This window comes from Ochotona curzoniae, unplaced genomic scaffold (assembly GCF_017591425.1).
Source record: "Ochotona curzoniae isolate NIBS_2020 unplaced genomic scaffold, NIBS_Ocur_1.0 contig_3527, whole genome shotgun sequence".
Taxonomy (NCBI): Eukaryota; Metazoa; Chordata; class Mammalia; order Lagomorpha; family Ochotonidae; genus Ochotona; species Ochotona curzoniae.
This window is the reverse complement of record NW_024465897.1, coordinates 2,499,883-2,516,788: the sequence shown is the minus strand read 5'-3', so window position 1 is coordinate 2,516,788 and position 16,906 is coordinate 2,499,883. Positions and strand designations below refer to the sequence as shown.

Sequence of the window (16,906 nt, the reverse complement as noted above, 5' to 3'; positions counted from 1 at the left end):
ACACACATATACATAGATACCATAATCTCACACATAATGGAAGTGATCTGCATAGGAAAGTGTGTTTTCATCCCCAAATCACACACTGCCCACAAGAACTTTGGTTGAATATTCAGCAACGCTGCCCCTTTAAGTAGCACATCTGTTCTTAGAATGCCATTAATCCTCCAGCATCATGTCAGTGTTGCACTCTGTGCTCTCGTCATCAATTTTCACATTTGAGTAAATCGGAAAGTTGTACACAGCCCATTCTCATTCCATAAGACAAACCCAACACTCAATGGTATCTTGTTTTGGAACAGACTTCCAGCTGTACGATTCTGAATAGGCAATATCTCAGAACATGACTCGGGGCACAGGTCAGCTTATCAGAACATTTTCTGGTAAGTGTGATAGCAGGTGGACTTTACACACCGATAAGGGTTATTAGAGTCAGCAAGGGGCCGCTATTTAAACAGCGGCTCTTACCTGTTGCTAGACACCTTCCACTTGTCCTGCTTTCCCCACTGACCTGGGAGTCAGCAAGAACCATGAAGTGGCTGCTGCTGCTCAGTCTGCTGGCACTCTCTGAGTGCATCGTGCACAAGTGAGTCTGGCTTTTGCCAAAGGGAAGAGTGGCTCCAAGGGGGATTTTCCAGCTTCTACTCTCGTGTCCAGCTCCATGTAACACCTATTTCCTTCCTCCAATTCTTTCCACCTTTTCCCCATATGGAGTCTTCCTTCACAGTCCCTTTTTCCAATTCACGTCTCTGACCACATTACAGACATGGTTTACAGACCAAGCTATGAGATCTACCAGAGTTTTGGGTCAGCCCCATCGCTAGATGACTCCACACATCCCTCTGTGCATTTTGACTTACTGATGGGAACATCTCTGCAACACCTTCTTTCACTCATGAACAAGTTGTCTTTTCTTTCAATCTCAACCTGGAGCCTTTACCAACTATTCCATCTCTCCTAACCATGCATGTGCCACCATTCTCTCCCAGGGTACCCCTGGTCAAAAAGAAGTCCTTGAGGAAGAATCTGATTGAGAAGGGCTTGCTGAAGGACTACCTGAAGACTCACACTCTCAACCGGGCCTCCAAGTACTTCCCTAAAGATGTCTTTGCCTCTGGTTCTACCGAGAGTCTGGAGAACTACCTGGATGTGAGTGCTTGAGCAGCTTGAAGGGGGAATCACAAGGACTGAGCTAGCAGGAGACATGGTGTTGGGGAATGTGGCTGACAGCCAGAGATCACAGCTTGGATCTCAGAAGCCCATAGCTGAGGGAACCACAATCACCATTTGCCCTCTCATGTGTTGTGCTTTTATCTGTTTCTTATTTCAATGCTTTTTTATTCTAAGTATTCCCTTATGTATTCAGTCAGGCATTATGTTGGATAGACTGAATAAAACCACAGTTCCCAAGAGAAAGAAAGATGATCTTGATTTAGCCTTACCAGCCAGTGAGAACAATGACAGGCTTGAGGCCATTAACTGAGAGTCCACTGTCTCAGTGAGTGGTTCCTGGAGGAGTTGCAAGGCGACCTGTAGCAATGTAGGAGCAACTGGGATTCCAAAGAGAATGGAGGGAATTCCAGAGGATGAGGGCTCATGCTCAACCTGTGGCCAGAAGGAGCCCAGCATAGTTGAGAAAGGAGTAGAGCAGTGTGAGACAAAAATGGAGGGAAGGGTGGTTGTGCTATTGAGCCCGAGGGACCGTGGCTGGGAGGGCAGATAATAGAAAGGCCATGAACTGAAATGAACTGGATCCTAACTGCAATAGATGTCTCTGAGTCACTGGGCTCACATGATCAGACTTAACTCTCAAAAGCTTTTTGCCTCTTATTTATGGGGACCAGTGGCATGATCAGCCCAGCAATACAACCCTTGTGAATCTTGGAGAATAGGGCAAGGCTGAGGGCACTAAGCCCCTTTCCCTGTGCTCAAGGGCTAGGCCTCTGAGATCCACCAGACCCATTGCACAAATGTTCAGGGTCCAGGCCTGCTGAACTTCAAAAACGCATTCACATTCTGTGAGCCTTACTGTTCTGTTACAAAGAACAGAGCCACTCAGAGCCACAATCCATAGGTGACTGCAAGTCAGGAACTGCAGGGATCCTGTTCAGCACATTGTTCAGCACAGGCAGAGCTGGCACCTAGGAGAGCTCAGAAACATAAGCCTATTTAATCACTGAACATTTATTTTTTTATGAACCTATATTTTTAAAGATCTATTAAGTGACAGTACATGGAGCCAACCAAAGACTAGAGGCTTATGTTCCAGAGAGTACAACAAATTTAGAAAGCATGTGAGATGAATGCAGCTTATAACAGAAGACAAAACAAACTAAGACTTCAAGGAGCAGAAGAGACCAGGGCTGGACTTTGAAGGAGTGTGCTAAGATGTGGAGATGAGATGGAGGGTCTTCCCCATAAGAAAAAGACTAGGATGAGAAGTGGTCACTATGTGAGTTTCGACATGGAACACTCCCAGTCTTTGAGCTGTGTCATCCTGGTTCCTGCAGACCGAATACTTTGGCACCATCAGCATTGGAACCCCCGCTCAGGACTTCACCGTCATCTTTGACACTGGCTCCTCCAACCTCTGGGTGCCCTCCACCTACTGCTCCAGTGCTGCCTGCAGTGAGTGTCTACCATTCCCCCAACACATTCACTTCAGAAAGCAAGGGGAAATAGGTGCTCCTGTGGAGAGGGGTGATTGGAAGTGGTCATAGGGACTCATGGATGAGGAGCCCTATTGGGTCTAATACAAAGTTCTGCTGAGGGCTCCAGGGGGTCAGCCACACTGGAGCCTAAGCTCAGAAGGAAGCCCAAGCAATATGGATAGCAAGGCTGATACACTCAGTGCTTGCTTGGGGCCCTTGGAAGGACTGGAGTTCAGCAATGAACCTTAAACAGTGGCACAATACTGACTGCCAAGGAGAAGGGGTTAGAACCTGGGGACTCTTGGCATTCAAAGGTCATCTTACAGGTCATCTTAGGCAAAGCTCAACTTTCTCTTCCATAGTCTCAACCAACACAAGAAATCCATTCCAGAAACGCACGAGTCTTGTTGCCATTTGAGGTTCCTGATGACACTCCTTGCCTTTGCAGGCGTGCATAACCAGTTCAACCCAGATGACTCCTCCACCTTCGAGGCCACTAGCGAGACAATCTCCATCACCTATGGCACTGGCAGCATGACTGGCATCCTGGGATACGACACTGTGAATGTGAGCACCTGGGGGCTCTGCCTCCTTACACTGCCAGCCATGGAGCCTCCAGGGACTTGGTGACCACACTCAATGGCCCCCAGAGAGAAGTATTGTCTTGGAGACCATCCAGGCAACCAGATGCCTGGCACAGGGAGTGATGTGGCAGAGCTGTCACATACACTCATCAACTGAGCCTAATATGCATAGGGATGGTTCCTGGAGGGCTCAGCCAATCAAAGTGCTAAATTTCAAAGGGAATGTAGAGAAATGGGACACAATTCCTTAATTGTCTTGTAGTATCTCCTCCCCCCCTCCCTCCTGTTCCAGTCACATGAGCCATACACACTCCTGAGCCTATGGTAGCTCTCCTTGGCCCGAACATGCAGCAGGGTGACCAACCAAAATCTAAGTGCACCTTGACTGGGCATTCTATGTCAGCCTCTCACAACGAGTTGCAACCTGTGGCCTCTGAGACATCAGTCACCAAGATCCTATCCAGTAGAAGGTCACAAGCATTCCAGGAGACAGGCCCTCTCCAGGTCTTACACTCTGTTGCCCTGGAATGGGAGTTCTCTAAGAAATTTAGCATCATAGTTCTGGGTTCAGGGCTGGTGTCCACTAGTACTCCCAGGAGCATGTGCTCATGGAGGACATTATCTCTGTCACCCTTTCCTCCTTACACAGGTTGGAGGCATTGAAGATACCAACCAGATCTTTGGCCTGAGCGAGTCTGAGCCCGGCTCCTTCCTCTACTATGCTCCCTTAGATGGCATCCTTGGTTGGCCTCCCAGCATTTAGCCCTCGAGCCACCCTTACTAATCCCACATTATTCATATTTAAATTATACATTCCTCAACACTTAAACTTCTCACTACATACTTCTATCCTTTTCAACACCCCATTCCCAAATCACCAATCCAATCAAATATTAACACTCTCCTTTATCCTAATCTAATCAACTAAATCTACAAAACCCTACCCAATCATACCACCTCACAACATTTCATAAAATTCCCATCCCACTTAAGAACTACACACTATCCACCAACCACCACACAAAATTCAATCAAAAGCACAACAAACTCAAAATCACATTTCAATAATCAAACAAACCCACCTCCATAAACACCTATCCCTCCCTCCTTAACCCCCATCCCACCCCCATCAACCTGACGACTCTATTCTTGCAGTATGTATTTTGTTGATGTGTGTTTTCCAGACACATCAATTCAATTCCCTTTCGTGTATTGTTGTGTGAATAACAACGGTGCGATAACACATACTATCACGTATATTCCCGAGACTCAATGTGTGTGCGCTCTCGCGCAAATTGTACGTTGCTTATTTTTCGATGTTTCCTTCAACCATACCACTTCCCCCTGTTTCTACCAACTCTACAAAAGATCGCGCTCTTCCGCTCACTCGGCGATTGTGTATCATGATGATGTGGTGATATAACCACCTCACTCGACTCGGCACGCACACGCGCCCGTTATCGATAGGTGATGGTAAAATTAGGGAGTTAGGTATATACTATGAGTGCTGATTGTGTGTTCTATAGATATGTAAGTCACTCGCTCGAATATTTACCGTGTTGTAAGGAGTCAGTATATCCACGATGATGTAGGGTGGGCCGGATTCCCATCGACAGATCCTAATCTGTCACTCGTGTGTGTCTGATGTGTGTGTAAACTGCTCTCACGCCCCCTCCCCACCCTCCCTCACCTCTGGTGGTGAGACTCTCGCGCACTAAGTGTGTGTGTGGTGTGTGTGTGTACTGTATATGGATTGTTGGTGTGATCTCGCTCACTAGCTCGCTCAGAAACTTGAGGTTAATGGGGTAGTAGATATGCTCGTTAGAGCGTGTGAGTGAGTCCTCTGGCAAATTAGGCGTCAATTGATTTCGCAAATGTATTAATTTCTACGGCATTTTTGGAAGCACTCTCATACATCTTGAACAACTACATTGCAAAAGCCAGTAACAAAGAACCCCTCTATGGGGGCTTTTATCAAGGTGGCTCTTGCCTAGTCAATCTTCAGGAGACTCTGAAACATAACATGCTTTCATGAGAGAACTTAAGTATCGCCTGTGAGCCACTATATTAACACACCTAGAACAAAGTACTAGATATTGGCACAACAGACAGTCTGGGACAGATATTTGCCTGCTGTTCAAACTATTCCAAATACCAAACCTCTATGGTAGATTCTTGACCCTGTCCCAGTGGATCATGATAGTGACATCTGAGCCCCATCTGATCACAATAATCAACATGATCTCCAGACACAGCCAACAGAAGCTCTGGCTGAGGAAGAGCATCTCCACCATCAACTACTTAGGGACATACCAGCCCAATTCCACATTTCTTGTGGTCCCAAACAACACTACAGTCACCATTAGGATACAAAGGATAAACCTGGGAACACATATTTGTAGGCCACACCCTGCTACAACTACACAACTGTGTGAACCTGAGCTGGTGGCTTTACTGCTCTGAGACAGCAGTGGAAAGTCAAAAGCCTATGCACCGATTTGTGTGGATGTGCTGTCACAGGAGAGGCACCCATGGGAGTCACACATTCAATGCAGTCCTAGCTCTCAAATGCAGCTCGTCAATGGGAGCCTGGGCTGTACACAGCAGTTATGCAACACATGAATGAAAGAATGCCTGTCTCTCTCCCCGCCCCTACACTTCCCACAGCGATGACGAGAGTGGCAGCGTGGTCATGTTTGGTGGCATCGATTCTTCTTACTACACCGGAAGTCTGAACTGGGTGCCTGTTTCCTATGAGGGCTATTGGCAGATCACCGTGGACAGGTGAGACCATGCTGCTGCAGGACACCCTGCTGGGAACCCTTATGACTTTGCTTGATGCACTTGTACTTGGTCGGCTACCCTGATCTGCCTGGAGCAGCCTGCACAGGATAAATCTGCAAACTAGACAAGCCAGCAAAATCCCAAGAAACTGAGCTCATGGGAAGAAAAGCACAGAGAAGGATTTCCAGGAGCTGAGATCCTTACTAAGAACAGGACAGCCAGTTCCAAATGGCTCAAGAACCATGGTCAGATTACAGCCTACTAGCGGTGGCATAGCAATCCTACCTGTCTATACCTCTCACGATAATGGCAGTCTGGAAGGGATCAGAAAGCCTGCCTCAGTAGGAAGATGGCTACTGGCAGTCTAGGATTAGAAATCACTCAGAACAAGAGTTCTTTGCCAGTGTCGAAGCCTGACATCCCAGATGTTCTGCCCCATAAGCGGCTTAGGGGTAAACCCGGGGACTCATGGGAACCAACCTTGCATCTCACCCTCAGCATCACCATGGATGGAGAGACCATTGCTTGTGCAGATGGCTGCCAGGCCATCGTGGACACCGGCACCTCTCTGTTGGCTGGACCCACCAGTGCCATTTCCAACATCCAGAGCTACATTGGAGCTTCTGAGAACTCAGATGGAGAGGCAAGTCCAACCACAACTGCTCTCTTCTAGCCACAGGTATGGGGAGGAACATGCACAAGCAATGAACCACTCACACTCTAAACTCTCTTATTCACACCTTCCAGATGGTTGTCAGCTGCTCATACATGTACTCCCTGCCCAACATTGTCTTCACCATCAATGGAGTCCAGTACCCTGTACCTGCCAGTGCCTACATTCTGGAGGTAAGGGAAAACTCTGACAATCGTATGACATGCCGATATACACCGTGGTCACACATCGACCTTGTAATAGGAAGCACAGTTCTCTTCGCTTAAGCCAAGTATTCAACTCACACCTCTCCTGCACAGCTTACAGAGGAAAAGAGTTTCTTCAGAAGCAATGTGTGAATGAGAACTGCCCTTAAGGGAAAAGTGAGGCATCACATGCTGCCACAAAAAGAGGTCATGGTCCTTTCAGACTCAGTCGTCTGAACCCTGAGTCTCAGTGTCACACACATCACTTCTCACCAGGGTGCACACTTTCTCAGCTTCTAGTCCTAGGCTAACACTAGAAGCTCAGCTCATCCCACTTTTTGTATTGTTAAGGGGTCATGGTGAGTCTGACCATACCTTTAGTCCAATGACCCACAGCAAACACCTTGCTTCTTACTGAAAACCCATGTACAAAATTGGTTACTCACCGTGCTGTCCTTGCTCAGTGCAGGCCTAGTCATCTTCTCAAAGGCGTTTAGCCTGTGGCCAAGGCAAAGCCTCATTGTCCAGAGAAGGAAAGCACCCCATGTCCACCTACTGTGCCAATGGTCATGGTGAGATTAATGAGAAGGGCTGCATTTTGGAGGATTCCAAATCTCTCTCCCAAAACCTCACATGTCTTGAGACATGGTGCTCAAAGTACAGTTGTACTAGCTTCCAATAATAGCATATACTGCCCAGAAACTGTGTGTAGGTGCTGAGTTGCAGGCTGACCCAGTCCAGCAAAGGGCCACAGCCCCAAACACTAAGAAAGGAAGATCTTTGCACGCTACTTGCAGTCAGAACAAGGAATCTGTAATGGTTATCATTGAGTGCCACTAACCCTCACTCTCATCTCCATGCCCTTCTCTTCTCCAGGAGGATGGCGCCTGCATGAGTGGCTTTGAGGGCATGGACCTCGACACCTCCACTGGTGAGCTCTGGATCCTGGGTGATGTCTTCATCCGCCAGTACTTCACCGTCTTTGACCGTGCCAACAACCAGCTTGGCTTCGCTGCCGTGGCTTAAGCCTGAAGCTTTGGAAATGATTCCTGAAATATTTGCATCCCCTTAGATGGAGTGACCCTTCCTGGTTGTTGTCCCTTGCAATAGAAGTAGATACCTTGCCCTCTTCCCAATCGTGCCCATGACATAGAATAAAATCAGCTGATGAAAATGTGTGTGTCTGCATTTCCTCAATGGTACATCTCCTGCTACTGCTGCTGTCTGAACACCAGGGAAACAGGAAGAAACGCACACACCTGCTCACACTGCATCCAAAATACTGACATTTCCTAAAGGGGCACAAATGATTGCAGAAGGAGTCAGAGGGACAGACAGAGCACTGAAGCCTGAGTGGGAAAACAGACATCATCAGGTACATTCAAGCACTGAGCTGATGCTAGGTGGAAAGCAATTGGAGACACACTGCAAATTCTGTCAGCAGGCTCAACACCACGCAATCATATTCCAAATGAAAACTGTATGGCATAGGAATTATATCTCACGAAAACTCTTCTCTTTACACACACACACACACACACACACACATGCACACCCTGCAGACCTGTGAATAACTGAGATTCTATTTCAATTAATATATTCTTCCTAAAGGAAGCTCGTATTAGAAAGACACATGTTTCAAACCACCTAAGAAATGCATGACAGCAATAATTAGCTAAGTCCTCTACATTATGCTTTAGGTGTCCTACATGAAGGCAGGAGAGCAAAATAAATAAATAAATAATAAAATAAAATCAAACAACATAATTTTGAGTGAATGGTCAGGAATTAGAAGAAGAGAGATGGGGGTTTATTCTACAGTTTCCCATACAAAACTATCTAATAAAGCTTCTATTTTCGTCTCTGCACAACTCATTTTCAAAAGGTGGCCTAATAAGCAAAAGGCTATTGCTTTTTTTAATCTTTTATTTCTTCTTATTATTATCATCATCATTTTATGATACAATTCATTAGACACCAGGAATTTCCCTTATCCCCTTCCCAATTCCTCCCTCCCTCCTCCAAGTTCCCCTATATCATTACTATTGTATAGTTATTCAGACACAGTCATATTTCCATTTCTGTGGGCATGGACAAGGGCAGAGAATCCAGCATCCTATTGTCATATAGTAACCAGTATTATTGGGAGTCCAGTTTTAGTTTGTAAGTAGAGATGCACACTACATTGTATCCTCACATATGCATATGATAGTCTCCATTTCACATTAACTGTACATCCCCTTCAATGAAAACCACAATAAAAATTCAGCAAGAGGAAGAAAAATAGAAATTTACAATGCCATGAAGTTATATAACATGTTACTAGATATCACAGTCTCCATTACACAGCTACTATACATCCCCTTCCATGAATAGCCACAAAAACAAAATCAGCAACAGGAAGAAAAAAGAAATTAACAACACCATGAAGTTAAATAACATGCTATTTAAAGACTAAGGGAAAATAAAGACCACCTTGAAGAAAATGATGCTACTGTACGATCTATGAGTCAGTGAAGAATTCAACCAGAAGAAAGTGTTTTGAAGAGCACTGAAAGCAAGTGGAAAAGCACAGCAAGTACATTTTTTTTTGTTTCCTTTTCATTGTTTTATTATGATAATACTTATGGAGTCGATTAGTGCACAAAGGGACAAGGGCTACAGAAAAGTGGGTAAGACCATTGTTTCCTCATTATTTCTTTTCTTGATCTGGAGTAATGGGAGAATAAAGGAAGAAGCCCCACTCAACCTCCCATCCATCCCAAGTCCCCAACATGGGGCATGCTCTGAGGGTCCTGCTCAAGTGGTTTGGTAGTCCAACAGTTCTGAATTGCTGACAATATTACCATTCCAAGCATGATGAAATCTCGCCAGAATCCACTGGCTGACACAGTCTACCTTAGAGTCTCCATTAGCCCAGATCTTCACTGCAAACTCATGCCTGGGACAGATGATCAATTTGTTCTGTCTTCTGTCCTCTTGTGGCACCATGTGTCTTCTACAGGTTCCAATACTGCCATATCCTCCATGTGCACTTGGATTTGCTGTCTACTGTTCCATCTGAGACTCTGAGGAGGCTCAGCTTTGACACTTGCACTCCATGGTCAGATCATGGAACCTGCACTTCTCTTCAGGGTTTGGATTCTGAGATCAGCAGTTCAGTTGGAGGGATCCCCAAAGAAACTTCATCTGAGGTGATCCCAGACCTGATTCTCGTGTGTGCTTGCCAATACAAGGTCCAGCACTGTGCATTGCCCCAATCAGCTTATGCATATGTTGTAGTTGCAATTGCTGGATCAGTTCAGTTTCCAGCCCTGTCTTCTACAAGAACCAAAGGGTATTGCAATCCAGCCTGTTTCTGCCCAGCACACACTTGGCCCTCACACAAACCAGCGGGAGCTGCAGCCTAGTCGGGGACATTCCCAATAATCCCCCACCAGGCCGGCCCCTGCCCTGGTTCCCATGCTTGCCAGTATGTACAGCAGACCAGTCCAGTCTGTCCCACATCCCATTCAGCTCTCCTACATGTCAACGGGCAATGAAGCCTAGTTCAACCCAACCAGCCCCGCTATCCAGCCCACACACATGCTGCTGGTTGCCGTTCTGTCCAACCACATCTGTCCCAGTCCTGCTTTTCATGCTCCCCTATGGGAGTGGTAAACCAAGAGGGAGGCCCCCACTGTTTCCCTAATAGGCCCAATCCCTGGATCCCAATCCCTGGATCATTCTCCAGGTGGTTCTGCAGTTTAAATTGACAGAATTTGCCCCCTGTGCCAGCATCTACCAGCTGATGCTGCAACAAAATCCAAATGACCCTTACCCACTCTGATTTATGCTTGCACCTGTAGAAACAGTCAACCCAGCCTGGCTTCACTGATCTAGCTCACATGAGGTCCACAGATGCTGCAGCTCTTCCGCTCCCATCTGCCCCCATCCCAACTCACACTCTCCAATGCAAGTGGTGTTCCAACAGGGGAGCCCTCCACATTTCCCCTACCAGGTTTTCTCCCTTCCCCACTGGTTCTCACATGTGCTGATTTGGCACCATAGCCCAGTCTGGCATGGCCAGCTTGCCTCAGCTTTTGCCAGTGGGTGCTATAGCCTGGCCCGCATAGCGCAGCCCCAGTTCCCACTCAGGTTGGTGGGGGCTAAAGCCTAGCTCAGCTCAGCTCAGAACAAATATATTTTTATACTACAGTTGAGGAAATGTAGGCAGGGCCATAATGGGCATCTACCCCTTTTTCCTGCTGCTTTCCTGTCCTGCATATGGATGCTGGTTCTTGTCCCAGTGGCCCTGCTTCCCATGCAGCTCCCTGCCTATGGCCTGGGACAGCAGTCAAGGATGGCCCAAAGCCTTGGGATACTGCACCTGTGTGGGAGAGCAGGAAGAGTCTCCAGGCTCCTAGCCTCAGATCGGCAAGGCTGCTGCCGTTCTGGCCACTTGGGGAGTGAATCAGCAGACAAAGATCTCTATCCTCCTCTGCATATCTGACTTTCCCAGAAAAATAAAATAAATATTTTTCTTTTTAAATTACAGTGGAAAAGCTCAATGATAGGATGAATAAAGCAGAAGAAAGAATCTCAGAATTGGAAGATACTTCCTGGAAAACAGAGCTGGGTCAAGCTAAAAAAAAAAGTATCCAAGAATTAAGAGACTATTAAAAGGCCCAATATACAAGTTACGGGAGTTTCAGAAGGCACAGAAAGAGAAGCTGGGGTTAAAGGTTTACTCAACGAAATATCAAATGAAAACTCCCGTAATCTGGACAAAGAACTGGAATACAATATCCAGGAGGGGCACAGAATTCCCAACAGAGTTGAACAAAAGTAATCTTCCTCACGACACATGACAATCAAGGTCTTTTCAATCAAACATAAGGAAAACATCCTAAAATGTGCATGTGAAACAAATCAACTACTCTGTTAGACCTATCTTCAGACCATAGAAGGTCTCCCCAAGAGGCCACTGAACTTATCTGAACAATAGGACACGGAACTTTATGCTAGGCATGTGTTTGCAAGCAATGAATCTCAACTGAACTTGAACTATGGTTATGCAACAAGGTGGAGGAATCCACCATGGGGGGAGGGGTATGGGAGGGGTGGGGGGGATCCCCAGCGCCTATAAAACTGTACTACATAATATAATGTAAGCAACAATAAAAAAAAAACAAAAAACAAACAAAAAAAAAACAAAAAAAAAAACACATAAGACATGGCAATCAGACTCACAGCTGACCACTCACAGGAAACTCTATAGTAACCCTGACTGTAAAAGGCTGAAACCCATGAATCAAGTGTCATAAATCAGTAAACTGGATTTAAAAAACAGCCTGGTAGCCTAGCAGCAAAAGTCCTCACCTTGCATGTGCCAGGATCACGTACGAGCGCCAGTTTTAATTCCAGTGGTCCTGCTTCCCATCTCACCCTGCTTGCTGCCTGGGAAAGCAGTTGAGGATGGCACAAAGCCTTGAGTTCCTGCATCCACATGGGAGACTCAGAAGAGGCTCTGGGCTGCTGACTTCAGACTGGCACAGCTCCAGCCGTTGTGGCTGCCTGGGGAGTGAATCAGTGGACGGAAGATATTCCTCTGTGTCTCTTCTCCTCTATGTATATCTGACTTTCCAATAAAAAAATTAATCTTCTAAAAAACATCTATCTGGTGCCTAGAGAAGACACATCTCTCCAATAAAGATCAGTGGAAACTACATCTCATGGGTTTGAGTGTTTTTGTTTTATTAATTCAAAACAGTTTTTTCTCATTAAATTCTTCATTAACTCATAGGTCAGACAGTAACATCATTTTCTTCAACAAGGTTCTTGATTTTCCTTTGTCATTTCTGCATTTTACATCAATCATTCAGTAGCATATTATTTAACTTCATGGCATTGTAAATTTCCATTTTTTTAAAGATTTATTTATTTTATATTGGAAAGCTAGATATACAGAGAGGAGACAGAGAAGGGAAGATCTTCCATTCAATGGTTCACTCCCCAAGTGGCCGCAACGATTGGAGCTGAGTCAATCTGAAGACTGGAGCCTCTTATGGGTCTTCCATGTGGGTGCAGGGTCCTAAAGTCTTGGGCTGTCCTTGACTACTTTCCCAGGCCACAGGTAGAAAGCTGGATGGGAAGCGAGGTTGCCGGGATTAGAACCGGCACCCCCACTGCTACGCTATCACAATGGGCCCAGTAAATTTCCATTTTTTTCCTGTTCATTATTTTTGTGGCTTTTCATTTAAGGACATGTATATTAACTGTGCAAGGGAGACTAACATATCCAGGTGTGAGGATACAGTGCAGTATGCATCTCTACTTTCAGATCAGAGATGGACTCCCAGTGAAATCGTTGAACATATCTTGACAATAGGATCCCGGATTCTCTGCCATTGTCCATGCCCACAGTAATGGAAATATGACTGTGTATGAATAACTATACTTTAGCAATGATATAGGGGAACTTGGAGGGAGGGCAATAGGGGCGGGGATGAGGGAAAATCACAGCCCTATGGAACTGTATCGTAAAATTGTAGTAAAAATCATAAATAAAAAACAAAAAAGCAGCACAACTCACTGTTCTATTCAGTAGGTCAATGTTTTAACTGAATAAATATGAGGATATTAGTGTTTCTGGTAAAGTGTAATAGTGTTACACATAATTAATTTCTATTTATGTGCAAGACACACAAACACAACAGACACACTCTCCTAATATTCTCAACAGCTGTGGATATGCAAGGGTAAGCCCAGAGTATGGGACTCAGAGTCTCCATATAAGTTATTGATAAACATTACAACGCCTAAGAAAAGAGGGCCTACTTGATCTTTCTTGTGAATCTCTAGCACCAAACTAAATCTATTCCTTTGGAACACCAAGAGCCTCATGTATTTTGTGAAAATCAAGGAAATCTGACATATACAAATACATATGCTCAGTTTGTGAAAACACATCAAGCACACACATGACTTCCTGACTGCATGTTCTGCTTCAAGAAGAGCTTATGAACCTGCAGTGTGCCACAGCACCTAAACCCATAGCCTATCAAACTGGTGTCTCCCATCAGAGCACAGACTCAAGTCCCCAATTCTGCACTTGTGATTTGATAACATCTAATGTGTGTGCCAAATCAGTGAAAGATAACACAAGCACCCAAGCTCCTGTTCCCAACTAGGGAAATGCAGATGGCCTTCTTTGCTCCTGGCTTGATCTAGAACAATTTAGGTCATGGTGGTCATGGTGATTAGTGAACCAGTAACCTGATGCTCTCACTTTCTACCTCTCTCTCATCCTAACTTCAAAAAAAAATGAATTAATAAATGAATGCCAAGATAAAACAGCTAGCTCCACCCTGCGCTAAACCTTGCAGCAGGCCAAGTCTGGGAGGGGTGTGGGCCTTGGGGTTGGGGATGGTTTGCAGCTCCCTGCAGTGTGGCGACTGTAGGGGGTGCCCCTGCCAGGCTGGATCAAAGGCTGGGAACTCAGGCCAAAGCCACTGCCAGAAGACAGTGAACGAGTCCTTGGCTTTGGGTGGCCAGTGCACTAAGTGGCGAGCTTTGGGGTTTTCAGGATATGAAATTGAGGCTTAGGGACACCCATGAATATGGCCAGTTTTAGTGCAGGTGAGAGATGAATTCTGGGTGATTCTCAGTAACAGGGTCATGAAAATTTCAGGCAGGCATGCGAACTGAGACCTGATGGTTTGGAGGGGAGTGTCCATAAGATCTATTTCATCCAGACTGATTCACTATGTAAATTAGGAATCCAGAGATGGGCTGTTAGCATAGAACATCACTGACTGCCACACCAGTCCGCACCAAAGGTATGGACGGGGGTCTGTCTGGCAGGACTAGGTGCCGGTACTTGACTGGGTGGTGGAATAGTGGATTGGTCACATTTGGCAGGATCAAGACACTAACCAGCATGCAAGAGACCTTGGTCCAGAGGTAATCTCTGTGGGGCAAGTGTGAACCCAACCCTGTGGAAATACAAGTCCCGCAGGTTAGCTCGCAAGCTGGGGTGGTGATGGGCTAATCTACGAGTAACCATGAAACCTGCCATGACTCATGGGTAAAGGAACAAATGGCAATCTGGGCAGGTCAAGGCAGCACCATCCGAAGGTGCATCCTAAAATAGGATGTGGGGTGGGCAAAACTGCAACTGGAAGGGTCAGCCCGCGTAGGGACAAGCAAACTTCAACTCACAAAAAAAGAAAAGAAATCAGGATGGAGCACAAGTCATTCCGACCTAGGCTCCTACCCCAACTGATCTTCATGAGGCAGGAATACTAGGCCACAGCATCGAAGGCAAAGTCTGCGACAGGTGAGGGGCTAAGCCAAATGGGTCAGAGCATCCACGCACATGCGCACAATCTGGGGTTGGGAATAGACTGTTGGGGAGCTGTGAGAGTACACTCTTGCTGGGTTGGGATTCCCATGGGATGGTGTAGGGGCTGGGAGTTGGGGCTGCGTTCTGGTCTGGATATGGCTGCAATCTCCCTAGGCACAAACGTGAACTGTAGCTGGGCACACTAGGCTGGGCTAGATGACAGCACCATCTGGCGCTCTGGAGAACCTGGGTAGACGTAGGATGCACTAGGCTGGGTCTCTGCCCTTACTGAGCCATATGTGAGCAGTGTCTGGGTATGGACAAGCCTTGGCTGGGGTGAAACAGCTCATGTAAACAACTGGAATGCATTGAAGGCCAGCAAGGAGGGCTGACCCATGGAACCACCAGTACATGCAAGACCTGGCCTAGGAAGAGGTTCTGAAGGAGGAGCATGGGAAACTCCTCCGTCAGAAAACAGTCCCTACAGGTGAGCTCTAGAACCACGATATGGAGCAGCCCAGACCAGGCCAGAGGAAGATACCCACCATCATCCATATGGCATAAGTGGGGGGCAGACCAGGCTGAACCCATTCACATCAACCATGGACAAATCCGAGTGCCAGCACAGAGTGTAGGTCAGGCCAGTTTTGGTCACAACACATACCAGTGCACATTAGGGAATGATGCCAAGGTGAGGTGAGCCATAACACATGTCATTGCAGCACCCAAACAGCACACGTGAGAACCGTGGAGGGGAGGAGGCAATGCCGCCAGGGGTATGTGGGCTCCCCTGCTGGACAAACACTCCCATTGAAGAGCAAGAGTTGGGATGGGGGCAGACCAGACAAGCCAGGGCTACAACACTCAGAGCTTGCCTCACATCAGGTTCCAGGGATGGGTGGAAGGATGGGTGGGACTTTTCCCTTTGTTTCTCCCATGGCCCCGACACAGGGGGAAAAAAGGATATTAGGGTGGAAACAATGGTGTAACCCACTTTCCTGTAGCCCTTCACCCTTTGTAAACTAATCAACTAAGTGAGATTATTTTTTAAAAAATGGTCTAAAGAAGAAAAAAAATTTATTCTCACTTTCTCTTGTTTTTTTTTTGGTCAATCGGGCCAGTGGAGTGTCTATTTTGTTTATTTTCTCAAAAAACCAACTTTTTGATTTGTTGATTTTATGTATAGTTTTTTTTATTTCTATTTGGTTTATCTCCTCCCTTGTTTTGATTAGCATTAAAGATGAAAAAGGCAACATAACAACAGACACTGCAATCATTAAGAAAATAATTAGAAATTACTACAAAGAACTGTACTCCCACAAATTTGAGGACCACCAAGAAATAGAAAAGTTCTTGGACTCCCACCACTTACCAAAACTCAGTCCGGAGGCAACTGCAGAATTAAATAAACCCATAACCGAGGTAGAGATTGAAACAGTCATCAAGGATCTCCCAACGAAAAAAAGCCAAGGCCCAGACGGCTTCACTACAGAATTCTACAAAACATTCCGAACAGAACTAACCCCAATCCTCTACAAGCTCTTCAAAACAATAGAGGAGGAAGCAACCCTCCCAAACTCATTCTATGAAGCCAACATCACCTTAATCCCAAAACCGCACAGAGAACCATCAGAGAAGGAAAACTACAGACCTATCTCTCTGATGAACATTGATGCTAAAATTCTCAACAAAATCCTAGCCAA

The 16,906-nt window shown here is 46.0% G+C and overlaps 1 protein-coding gene across 1 annotated transcript; it reads left to right on the top strand.

Annotated features, from left to right (window-relative positions):
• The first annotated feature begins 530 nt into the window (after positions 1-530).
• On the top strand, positions 531-7,903 carry LOC121157574 (pepsin-3-like). The gene is made up of 10 exons (XM_040981858.1): positions 531-586; positions 990-1,149; positions 2,511-2,628; positions 3,100-3,218; positions 3,885-3,978; positions 4,762-4,765; positions 5,903-6,019; positions 6,518-6,662; positions 6,767-6,865; positions 7,754-7,903. The coding sequence occupies exons 1-10, from the start codon at positions 531-533 to the stop codon at positions 7,901-7,903; spliced, it is 1,062 nt and encodes a 353-aa protein (XP_040837792.1).
• The last annotated feature ends 9,003 nt before the right edge of the window (positions 7,904-16,906 follow it).

What these genes read in the sequence shown, in the direction of transcription:
- LOC121157574 (XM_040981858.1), top strand. Translation starts at nt 531, where the DNA reads ATGAAGTGGCTGCTGCTGCTCAGTCTGCTGGCACTCTCTGAGTGCATC. An exon ending in GTCTGGAGAACTACCTGGAT is followed by an intron (nt 1,150 to 2,510) that starts GTGAGTGCTTGA and finishes TGGTTCCTGCAG; the next exon opens with ACCGAATACTTTGGCACCAT. An exon ending in CTGCTCCAGTGCTGCCTGCA is followed by an intron (nt 2,629 to 3,099) that starts GTGAGTGTCTAC and finishes TTGCCTTTGCAG; the next exon opens with GCGTGCATAACCAGTTCAAC.